Below are 12,204 nucleotides of genomic sequence, written 5' to 3' on the forward strand. Positions count from 1 at the left end.
TTTTTTATTTGGTAACAAGTGTAAAACTGTCATACACTGAGTTTCTCTACATTTTTACAAAACATAGACTATCTGTTATGTTGCATAAATCTTAGATATAAGGACTGATGTAATAAATTAACCCTAGAATTTGGTGTCAGAAGAACTATTTTCCAGATGAATCCATGCTTGTTTTATTTTGTTTTCCTTTTTGAATAAAAAAGCTTTACAAATTCTCATATTTCCATTTCTGCTCTAGCTCCCAGAGCTAATTAATAATTAATTTAGAGGTAATTAATAATGTAATCCATGCCAAGTTCTTGCCATACATATTTATTTTCCCAAATGTTAATTCCTATTGTCTATGGATTTTAAAATATTCTTCTGGAAAATTATCAATAGTTGAAAGGAACGCAAAATAAATATAACACAGAACAGGAAATGAAATGCATTGATTATAAAAAAGTGCTATGAGCTCACAATCATAAATAAATGCATTTAGAGTCGTTTTCAAAAAAGTAGTTATTGTTTTGTCACACTGCCATAAATTTAGCAATTATTACCAATTGATTTTATTGTATTTTAATTTTTCATATAAAGACAAACATCCAGAATTAAAAGTTTTTAGTTATTTGAATACCTTCTAAATATCTATATATTGAATAAAGTATTCAGAATACTGGTCAACTTTTTCAAATGAAATACCAGTTGTCTTTTAGATAATTGGCTATCTGAATTATTAGGTCAGGGAGGAGAGGTAAGAGACAGGGACCTTCAAGTATCTTCAGTTTTTATTTCTTAGCTTTCTCTTCAATCACTCAGCTCTTTGTCAATCGCCAATGAAATCAATGATATTCATTCTGTTTGCTTGGCATAGCATGTTGTTAAATTGAATGCAGTTGGAAGTTAAATTGATGGATGAAAGAACCAGGAAATGAAATAGCACAATCTCTTTTAAGTGGATTCCAAGCAAAAGTGTTCTGAACCCAGTAAACACAGGAGAGAGTTGCTATAACTATGCAAACATCTCAGTCTGTCATTCTAGTCCCTGAATATTTTTGAGTATTTCTTTGTTGGAGTGTTTGGGCATTTGAAATGTTTGAAATATGGAGTTGAGGTGAGTTGAAATGTGTGAAGTAGGAAGCAGAGTTGAGAGTTGAAACATATTGGATGTAGAATTGAGCATAACTTAGTTGCAATTTCCCTTCAGTGCTCTTTTTTTTTTTCTTTTTTCTTTTGTCTATAGTAATTCATTGTTTTTGAGATATTCATACATGGACAGAAAAACAAACTGTTTGATAACTCAAAATCCCATGGTCCATAAAATAAAGCAAATAGATATCAAAGCTATAAAAGTACTCAATACTGTATCTATATCATGCCAAAACAACTGCATTAAGTAGTTGAACAGTTAATCAATTGGTTTCTTTTTCTACGCAAATATAGGCAAACAGACTTTTCACAATACCCACATGGTTGACATCATGTAACCAAAGTTTTAATTTTCCATTAAGATGTTCAGTATATGGGAGAAATAACCTTTTTATTGTAGATAACTTAAGAGTTTTAATGGACTCTGTCAGCACTTCCAGATACCATTATAATAATATGCTTTTTCTCCCTTTTTTTTCTTTTTTCTTTTCTTTTTTTTTCTTTTTTTGGTATCTATAGGGTGGATATGTAGGGAGTGATAGTGATAAAGACTCTTTAAGCCAAAAGGAATCACTATTTACCAGAGTTTCCTTAGCAGGACAAGAGAGTCCAGAGTCCCTCTGAGAGTTCCAAATATATGAGAGAGTTTCAGGAGTTCTAAACAGGACAGCTCCCTCACCTACCCTTAACCCTCTTAAAGAAGTATTGGACCATGGCCTGGGGAGGCTTTAGAATGAAACCATCCATCCAAAGTCACTCTGCCCTACTAGGATCACCATCATCTGCTACCAATGATTACTACTGAAGAGCATCTATTTTGAAAGATTTGTCAGATAAAGGTTTCAGTGAGAATGACGTTTTTTTCTGAGTAGGAAAAAGCAGATAGTTCTGTTAAAATTTAACTGGTTTTATTAAAAAAAAATTTTTTTTTAACATTTATTTATTTTGAGACAGAGAGAGAGCATGAACAGGGGAGGGTCAGAGAAAGAAGGAGACACAGAATCTGAAACAGGCTCCAGGCTCTGAGCTGTCAGCACAGAGCCCGACGCAGGGCTTGAACCCACAGACCGTGAGATCATGACCTGAGCCGAAGTCGGACGCTTAACCGACTGAGCCACCCAGGCACCCCCCCCTTTTTAAAAAAAAAAAAATTTTTTTAACATTTATTTATTTTTGAGACAGAGAGAGAGCATGAACAGGGGAGGATCAGAGAAAGAGGGAGAAAGATTTAACTGGTTTTAAATGATAATGCAATCTATATTTTAAAACCCAAGTTTGGTCTTGATCTATGTTTTGTGTCTTCAGTTTCAGGACTTTTTGCATTTTCTGATTATCTGAGACCTTACTAAAGGCAAAATAAAACCCCAAACTATAAAACTCCTAGAAGAAAACAGGGGAAAATTTTCATGAGATTGTATTTGGCAATGATTTCTTGAATATGGCACCAAAAAACGCAGGCAACAAAACCAAAAATAGACAAATATGACTACATTAAGTTTAAAAACTTCTGTTCATCAATGGTCACAATCAAAAGAGTGAAACGGCAGTCCATAGAATGGGGGAAAATATTTGCAAATCACCTATCTGACAATGGTTTAAAACTTAGAATATATAAAGAACTCCCACAACACAAAACCAAAAGATCAAATAACCCAATTTAAAAATGGGCAAAGGACTTGAATAGACATTTCTTTAGAGATGATATACAAATGAAAAGATGCTCAAAATCACTAATCACCAGAGAAATTCAAATCAAAACCCCAGTAAGATATCACCTCTCACCCATTAAGATAACTACTATTTAAAAATCCCAGAAAATTTCACGTGTTTGGGAGGCATGTGGAAAAGTTGGAGCCCTTGAGCACTGTTGGTAGGATTGTAAAATGAGGTAATCACTACAGAAAACAATATGGAGGCTCCTCAACAATTTTAAAATAGAACTACCATATGATCCAGCAATCCCACTTCTGGATATATACTTAGAAGAACTGAAAGCAGGGTCTCAAAGACCTTTTCATGCCCATGTTCATAGAAGGACTATTTATGAGAGCCATCAACAATAGCCAAAGGTCCATCAACAGATGAATGGATAAACACAATGTGGTATACAATATAATGGAATACTATGCAGCCTCAAAATGGAAAGAAATCTTGTCACGTACTGCACAGCATGGATAAACCTTGAGGATATAATGCTACATGGAATAAGCCAGTCACAAAAGGACAAATATTGTATGATCCTGCTTATATTAGGTATCTAAAGCAGTCAAATTCATAGAAATAGAAAGTAGAATGATAATTGCCAAGGACTGGGGGAAAGTGGAAAAGGGGAGTTGTTTTCAATGAACATAGAATTTCGAATATGCAAGATTAAAAGCTCTGGAGATCTGTTTTACAACATTGCAAATATATTTAACATTACTAAACTACACACTTAAAAATGATTGGGGCGCCTGGGTGGCTCAGTCGGTTGAGCGTCTGACTTCAGCTCAGGTCATGATCTCACGGTCGTGACTTCGAGCCCCACGTCGGGCTCTGTGCTGACAGCTCAGAGCCTGGAGCCTGTTTCGGATTCTATGCCTCCCTCTCTCTCTCTCTCTCTGACCCTCCCCCGTTCATGCTCTGTCTCTCTCTGTCTCAAAAATAAATAAACGTTAAAAAAAATTAAAAAAAAATGACTAATATGGTAAATTTTAAGATATGAATTTTTTTATAATTAAAAAAAAAAGCAAAATAAAGAATATATTTATTGACAGAAGACCTTATCGGTTTGTTTTACAAATGCTACTCTCCTGCCTGTAATCAATCAACAAATAAATTCATCATTTAATAAGTATATATCAAATATCCACTAAAGTCAGCTATTCTTCTGTGATTCTGGAAATACAGAGGTGAGCAAAACCTAGTTTAGTCCGTGGCCTCATCTAGTGGAGAAGATGACAATTATGACAATTTCTAACAATTCAGATGCTTTCTAACAAGTGCTGGGTTCAGAATGGGTATAGTTCTTTCTGAAGGAGTATTGAAAATAAATATTTCTTAACTTGAATTTTTAAATGCTATTTCCTCTGCTTAGATTGTTCTTTCCACTTTTCTCCTTCTCATCTTTAACTTTCATTTTAGCTACTCAAATTCAACCCATTACTCCAGGCCAGTACAAGTTTCACTCCCTTTCTGACCATTTTATGGATTATTCCAGCCCATATTTCAGGTCTCACTTATAAAAACAAACTGGCTAAGCAGAGGTATGGTAAACATTGAGTTTAGTCCAGATTAAAGAGGGGTTGGACTTTAAATCTGGTTAGTACTCAAGACCTACTGTAATGCCTTTCTCTTGCTGCAGGCCCAAAAGCTCATTCAGGTCCATGGGAATCTAATGTATCAACACAAGTTTCTGCATCTCTTCTGATCCTTCCTTGGTCATCTACTTTTAAATTTTTCTTAATGTTTATTCATTTTTGAGAGAGAGACAGAGCATGAGTGGAGGAGGGGCAGAGAGAGAGGGAGACACAGAATCCGCAGCAAGCTCCAGGCTCCAAGCGGTCAGTACAGAGCCCGACATGGGGCTCGAACTCACGAACCGTGAGATCATGACCTGAGTCAAAGTCGGATGCTCAAGCGACTGAGCCACCCAGGTGCCCCCTTGGTCATCTGCTTTGGTATTTGAATTGAGATCCTAGTTCTTGACTTAGGAGCTCTGGACACTGACCTTCATTCTTACAACATTAATTCTACTTGACATTTCAACTTTGATTTCTATATTCCTCTGAACCAAAATACTGAATCAGACTGAGTCCACTAAGTAACAGGATAAAGGGACTAAGTGCAGCCTTTACATCATGCAAGTCTATCCTCCTGTCTTCTGTAGATTATGCTGCCTGAACACAGTATTTTATCTTGTACTCTTTTTATGACATGTATGCAAGCCTCACACCGAGTGCCCTTGCATCCTTTCTCTTCATTTCTAGCACCTAACACACTATGACATCATTGTGCTCAATACATAGTTATAGAGTTGGATTAAAAGAGATGTTACTGACCTCTTCACCATTTTTCTTCCTGCCCAAAGCATACTGCTTTGTTGCTTCGATAAATCTCACAGGGATATTATATACTCGCTTATTAAAGAATACAACTAGTGTATATGGCTGTTTGGAATCATGGCCAGAGCTTTTCCGAATAAGAAATGATCCATCCTGTTTATTAAAAGAAAAACATGCTTACGGTGAGTATACTTATGTTTTCACAGGTTATTAATCAGTTCATACCTACATTATATTCAAAATGTAATTATTGAGCTATGTGATTTTCATCATTGATTATAGTTTATTATTTTCCAAGAAAATACTTCAGTAAAATATATACTTACAGAAAATCCGGAGTGAGGTCAATGCCAGCTTTTTGATGCATGAAATAAGATGTTATATTTATAGATTTAGAAATGTTTAATCTTTAGATTAAGATTAAATAAAAAGGGCACTCTTGAACTAGGAACCATGTCTACAAGTTACCTATGACTAAAAGAAATATGAAACAAATTCCATTTAAAAGTACTATGAGAAGAAAGCAGAAATTGGGAATCAAAACATTTGATGTGATGAGAATTCTCTTCCCCAAAACTTATACTGAAGCAGAAAAAACTGTAACACAACATACCAAATTAATTAAATATTTTATAAAATATTCTAGGGGTGTCTGTCTGGCAGTAGAGCATGAAACTCTTAATCTTGGGGTCATGAGTTTGAGCCACATGTTGGGTGTAGAGATTACTTAAAATGAATACATAATTTAAAAACTTAAAAAATAAATATTCTATATCAGAAATTCAAAAATTTTGAACAAAAAATGGACAAAAAGCAGAAGGAAGAAATGCAACAAGAGTTCATCAAACTCAGGAAGGAAACTGAAGAGAAAGGCAAATCTGGGTCAGAAATGAAGAAATTACAAGACGCCCAAGGGACAATACCTTTAAATGAAGATACGATAAATGAGTAAAGGAAGGCATGGAAGCAACCAAGACAGAAAAGAACAACAAAAAAAGGAGATTTAAAAGAAGAAGAAGAAGGAGAAGAAGAAGAAGAAGAAGAAGAAGAAGAAGAAATAATACAATAGGGTCAGAGTGGTTAAAATGGAAGAAAGACAAAAAAGGCCCAAAATGCATGTAATTTGAGTCCTTGAAGAGAAAAACAAAACAATAGAAGAGAACTACTGTTTAAGACTGGAATTTTATTGGAAAAATAAATTTATTGGAAATAAATTTATTGGAAATAAGAGAAAACTTAAATCTATATATAGAAAGGGGTTCCATCTATCTGAAAAAATTGACCTGAAAATCAACTCAGAGACACATTCTAGAAAACTATTCGATTTTAAAAACAAAAGGTCTGCAGAGTCTTCAGACTAAAATATGAAATTACACATAAGGGTAAGAAAATAACATTAGCATCGGACTTCTCAAAAACATCCTATAAAACAAGGTGGGGCGTCAGGGTGGCTCGGTTGGTTAAGCGTCTGACTCTTGGTCTCAGCTCAGTTCATGATCTCACAGATCACAAGTTCGAGCCCCACATTGGGCTCTGTGCTGATGCATGGAGCCTACTTAGGATTCTGTCTCTCCTTTCTGCTCCTCCCCTCTGTGTGTGTATGTGTGTGCTCTCTCTCTCTCTGTCTCAAAAAAGAAAATAAATAAACTTAAAAAAAAAAAAAACAAGACAATACAATGGAGCAACACTTTCAAAACTCAAGACAAGGGTTTTTATAAGCTGTCAAGGTATCCTCCAGGTTATCAGGTTATAAAAAAAACAGCTTTGAATGTGCAAGAACTCAGGGAATAATGTAAACATAGTCCTTCCTGAGAATCTACTACAAGGTGAGATTTGTCAAACAAAAAGAGATAACTGGAAAGCCAGCCAGCAAAGGGATGAATGGAAAGCATTTAATATATTTAATTGTAGAGGTAGGACTAGAGCAAAGGTAGCAAAAACCAGTATGTAAATGTCATATATTCTGACAAAGTAGGTGCAAGTGAAAAAAAAAAAAAAAAAGAAAAGAAATGGAAGAAGGAAAGAGCAAGAAAGGGAAAGGTGGCACTTTAATTTTGGATTTTCTAAACTAACTGCTCCTAGTGTTTCCTACATGATTTGCCTTGGACTCTCTAAAAATTTACTTCCAGGTACTTTCTGCCACCTTGACCTTGATCTTTTAACCCATGCATTGATCCAAAATAGACTGTTACTTCTCACTCCTGAATGGATCTCATGTAGGAGCAAGCCTTACAGAGATCTGCCCCTGCAGCCTTCTCTCCCACTGTTTGGAGAGCAGTGGGGCCTATGGATCCTTGCAAAGGAAGGACAAATAGAAATAAGATGTAGGAACAAAGAGGGAGATGCTTGAAAGACAGGAGGGGATGGCAATGGCTCTTGAATAAGTAAATAAAAAAGATCCCTGCATCTATAATCGCTGCAATTATTTGGTCAGCGAATTATTGGGATGACAGCTCTGCCTATAGTAGACTGGGAACAGAATATGGGATTTAAAAATGGTCACACCTGGGGCACCTGGGTGGCTCAGTGGGTTAAGCATCTGACTTCGGCTCAGGTCATGATCTCATGGTTTGTGAGTTCGAGCCCCACGTCCAGCTCTGTGCTGACAGCTTGGAGCCTGGAACCTGCTTCGGATTCTATGTCTCCCTCTCTCTCTGCCCCTCCCCTGCTCGGGCTCTGTTCCTCTCCTCTCTCTCTCTCTCTCTCTCTCTCTCAAAAGTGAATAAACATTAAAAAAGTCTTTTAAATGGTCAAACCTTGTTTGATCTGTATAAAGCCTCTTCAGCAGACTTTCGATCACAGGCACCGGCATACCACGGCTTGCAGTGGATGTCAGCTTCCTGTGAAATGGAAAAGAATGTCAGTAGCACAGTACCTTCTGGCACTGAAAACAAAGTCCCACTTTGCATTACCAAGACAAATCTGTGTTTGGACCAGTAATTTGAAAATGAGTTTTCTGCTTCTTTTGATCAATCACAGGATTACATAATTGACTTTTTTCTCATTTGGCCTTAGTGCTTGAGCATTCTTACCAATCAATCAATCAATCAATCCTGCCTGATTCCTGAGCCATTTATTCCTTCCTCCTAAACAAGTTATAATCTCCCTTTCTATTGTGATCTTATTGTTGTTGCTTTGTGGAGTGCTTCTTAATTTCCAAAATGTTCTTACCAAATATTATCTTATTTGATTCTTTTAACTGTTTTGAAGGCAAGAAGGACACATGATATCATCCCTATTTTACATCTGAGAAAGCTTAGGGAGACTTGCCCAAGGGCATACAGAGTTCTTTCTCTGTCTTTTTAAAAACTGTGCTGCGTTGTGTGTTTTAATATCATATGCCTCCACAGATCTATTCTGAGAAAATTACACAGTTTAAATAGAATCTATGTGAGAGGAAGAACAATAAAAACAACATACTTCTTTGCTAGTTTTGAAGAAACACAATTGTTATTTAGGGCATGTAGAATACAAAGTGGAATACATGGAGCAGGGACTTAATCCCTGAAAAAGAAAAGTGTAGTCTGTATCCATCAGCAAGTGATAAGTCACAAGCTGACTTTTAAAATACAGTCTGTCCTCAAGCTTTACCCCAAACCCCTTACAAGAAAACATGCCCTTTCCTGCATTTTAATGGTAGCAATAAGAGTTCATTCATACCTGTTCTGACAAATGAGGGTTAGATGAAAATTGGCCATCCACAGCTGGGCTTCCCCCTTCTGGAAATCCTGGAAGGGATTTGAAAAATCAATGGGGTCTTCATCTTATCTTGAGAAGTTATTATGTCCATACTCTCAACACTGTGCTGGGCGCTGCAGGGGGCACACACACTGACAAATCATTCACACGCCAAAAAAAATCCTTAATTGCAGTGGTTCTCAAAGCATGGTCTGAGGACCTCAGGAATCCCCAGGATTCTTTCAGAGAGGTTGTGAGGTCTTTTCCAAATCCGTATCTTTGTGAAGCCCAAAGTTCTTCATATACTTCAGCCGGAAAAACATCGCAACGGATTGAATGCAGAGGCAGATATGAGAATCCAGCTGTCCCTGTTAGTCTAGGCATTAAAGAGACTTCAAAAATGCAAAACAATGCCACTCTTTCCACTGAATTGTTTTTGTTTGGAAAATATAGTGGTTTTTCATGAAAATATTTTATGTTAACATGTAATGGGTTTAACATTTTTAAAGGAAAAAATAAAAGTTTTAATTAAAAATGGATTAATAAATATGTTTTAAATGTCAGTTTTAATTAATACATTAAGTATCAATAGAAAGAAACATGTGAACCAAAGGTCTTTGGGTCTGCAATGATTTTAAGAGTGTTTAAATGGTCCTGAGACCAAGACATGTGAAAATTGCTGCCTTAAGGCATAAACTTCCTCAAGGAGTTTATAATCTAAATGTGGAGACACATGAAATACAGAAAACACTGCATTCATTCATTCATTCATTCATCATCGTGTGCCTGCCATGGATCAAGGCATTGGGGATAGATATATAGTGGTCAAACACACAGCAAAATGCCCTTCCCTCATGGAGCTTAAGTTTTTTTTTTTTATTTTTTTTTTATTTTAAAAAAAAATTTTTTTTTTTCAACGTTTATTTTATTTTTGGGACAGAGAGAGACAAAGCATGAACAGGGGAGGGACAGAGAGAGAGAGGGAGACACAGAATCGGAAACAGGCTCCAGGCTCTGAGCCATCAGCCCAGAGCCTGACTCGGGGCTCGAACTCACAGACCGCGAGATCGTGACCTGGCTGAAGTCGGACGCTTAACCGACTGCGCCACCCAGGCGCCCCATGGAGCTTAAGTTTTAATGGAGTGATTGAGACAGGCAATAAAGACATAAGAAATATATATGCAATATTACAGAGTTGTAAGTGCAAGGAGAAAAATAAGCAGGGAAGGGGTTTGGGGTTAGCCTTGGAAAAGCAATATGTTGAAATAGGCTAGTCGGGAAGGCCTCACTGAGGTGACATTTAGGTAAGATCTGCAGTGAGAGAGGGAGGAGGCATGCAGATATCTCAGGAAAGAGGGTTCCAGGTAAGGGGAATAGGGCAAGGGGCCTAGCATGTTTGAGGGATGGAGAGGGGGTCATTGTGCCCGGAGTGTGGAGGGAAAAGGAGAGAAAAATAAGGGATGAAGTCAGACACCAGGTAATGAAGGCACCAGTGGTGTAGCACTTGGTGGACCCCTTAGCATGACTTGAGCCTTAACAGACACGGTATGGGAAGCTTTTGCGGGGGTTTTGAACAGAGTAGTAATGTAATCTGCCTGTCTTTCAAAAAGGTCACTCTGGCTGCAGGGCTGGAAATAGATCCAAGAAAGCAAGGGCAGAGAGAAGAGGCCAGTTTGGTGTTCTTGCAAGCCCAGGCAGGAGATGATGATGGCCTAGAACAGATGGTGGCAGTGGATGGTTGGATATCAATTATATTTTGAAAGAATAGCTGGAAGGTGTGTGAAGAAAGCAAGCGAGGGACGCTCAGGTGGCTCAGTGGGCTGAGCATCTGATTTCGGCTCAGGTCATGATCTCACAGTTCGTGGGTTCGAGCCCCTCATCAGGCTCTGTGCTGACAGCTCAGAGCCCGGAGCCTGCTTCGGATTCTGTGTCTCTCTTTCTCTGCTCCCCCTGCCACTCACACTGTCTGTCTCTGTCTCTCTTAAAAATAAACATTTAAAAATTTTTTTTAAAAAAGCAAGCAAGCAAGCCAGCAGTCCTGGGGAGCTCTAAGTTTTTGACCAGAGCAACCAGAATTGTCCTTTATTAGGAAGGGAAGCATGCAGGAGAAACAGGCTTAGATGTTTTCTCCTGGATGTTCAAAAGCGACAGCCACCCGTTGTAACAGGATGGGGCAGTGATGGCTTGGCGGGCCCAGCAAGGCTGGGCGTGAAGGAAGGGTGCGTTCTCATGGGTCGGGACAGTACTCCTGGGTGGGCGCAGCCACAGAGGGTGGGAGGTCAGGTTCTCCCAGGCCACACTGTATAAGGTGGTTGGTGGTTATTGCAGCTTGGGCAGTTAGGGGAGTTCAAGCCTGATATTTTCTGACCCTTGAATAAGTGCCAGTCCTGTTCTACCTTCCACATCTTAGTTCATTTTGTCCTCACACGGGCCCATTGTGGGAGGAGCTATTAGACCCCATTTTCCAGCTGAGGCCCTGACCGCCCCATCCAAAACAGCAGACTCCACTGCCTCCGTTACTCTGTGACCCTACCCCTGCCAACTTGCTTTCTTTTTCTTTATAGCACTTTAACGTTTACCCGATAGCATATGATTTATCCAGTTGTTTCTGGTTTTTGTCTATCTCCCCTGGTAGAATAGAAGCTCCATAGGGGCAGGGATTCATTTGTTTTGTTAGGTGCTGTCTACCCTGTGTCTAGAACAGTGTCTGGCATGTGACAGATGGTTTGTAAGGATTTGTCAGTTGAAAGAATGACTTAGGTTGAAAAACAATAAAAAGTATAATAAAGCTTTACACAGTGAAAAAGAACATTTCCATAGCCAAACCATTTGTACTTTGTGTTCAGAATTTAAGAATACATATGTCTTTTATAGATATGTTTGAATTTCATTTATTGAGATGAATGAAAAATCTAATTAAAACCTGAAAACTGATTAACATAAATGCACATAATTTTTTTGTTTATAACAATTATTTTATTTATGTTTACCAGATCTTGCTTATTTTGGAATATCTTCCAAATTACCCATGCACACTGGGGTTTTGTTTTGTTTTTTCCTTTTTTCCTACATTTGAGTAGAAGGGGAATCAAAGTTTGGGCAGTTCTCTTCTACAAGTCCGACTTCATAAGTTTTTAGGGTGATGTTCTTTTTTTTTTTTTTTTTTTTTTTAAATTTTTTTTTTCAACGTTTATTTATTTTTGGGACAGAGAGAGACAGAGCATGAACGGGGGAGGGGCAGAGAGAGAGGGAGACACAGAATCGGAAACAGGCTCCAGGCTCCGAGCCATCAGCCCAGAGCCCGACGCGGGGCTCGAACTCACGGACCGCGAGATGGTGACCTGGCTGAAGT

The 12,204-nt window shown here is 38.0% G+C and overlaps 1 protein-coding gene across 2 annotated transcripts in view; it reads right to left on the minus strand.

Moving 5' to 3' along the window:
• BLNK (B cell linker) overlaps positions 1 to 12,204 on the minus strand; it is a 77,300-nt gene that overhangs the window by 666 nt on the left and 64,430 nt on the right. For both annotated transcript variants that reach the window (XM_047824944.1, XM_047824945.1), the window contains 3 exons: positions 8,835 to 8,902; positions 7,931 to 8,014; positions 5,172 to 5,327 (listed from right to left, as the gene is read on the minus strand). In XM_047824944.1, coding sequence (XP_047680900.1) covers positions 5,172 to 5,327; positions 7,931 to 8,014; positions 8,835 to 8,902 — 308 coding nt within the window. The remainder of the gene's footprint in view (positions 1 to 5,171; positions 5,328 to 7,930; positions 8,015 to 8,834; positions 8,903 to 12,204) is intronic.

Source organism: Prionailurus viverrinus, chromosome D2 (assembly GCF_022837055.1).
Source record: "Prionailurus viverrinus isolate Anna chromosome D2, UM_Priviv_1.0, whole genome shotgun sequence".
In the NCBI taxonomy this organism is placed as follows: domain Eukaryota; kingdom Metazoa; phylum Chordata; class Mammalia; order Carnivora; family Felidae; genus Prionailurus; species Prionailurus viverrinus.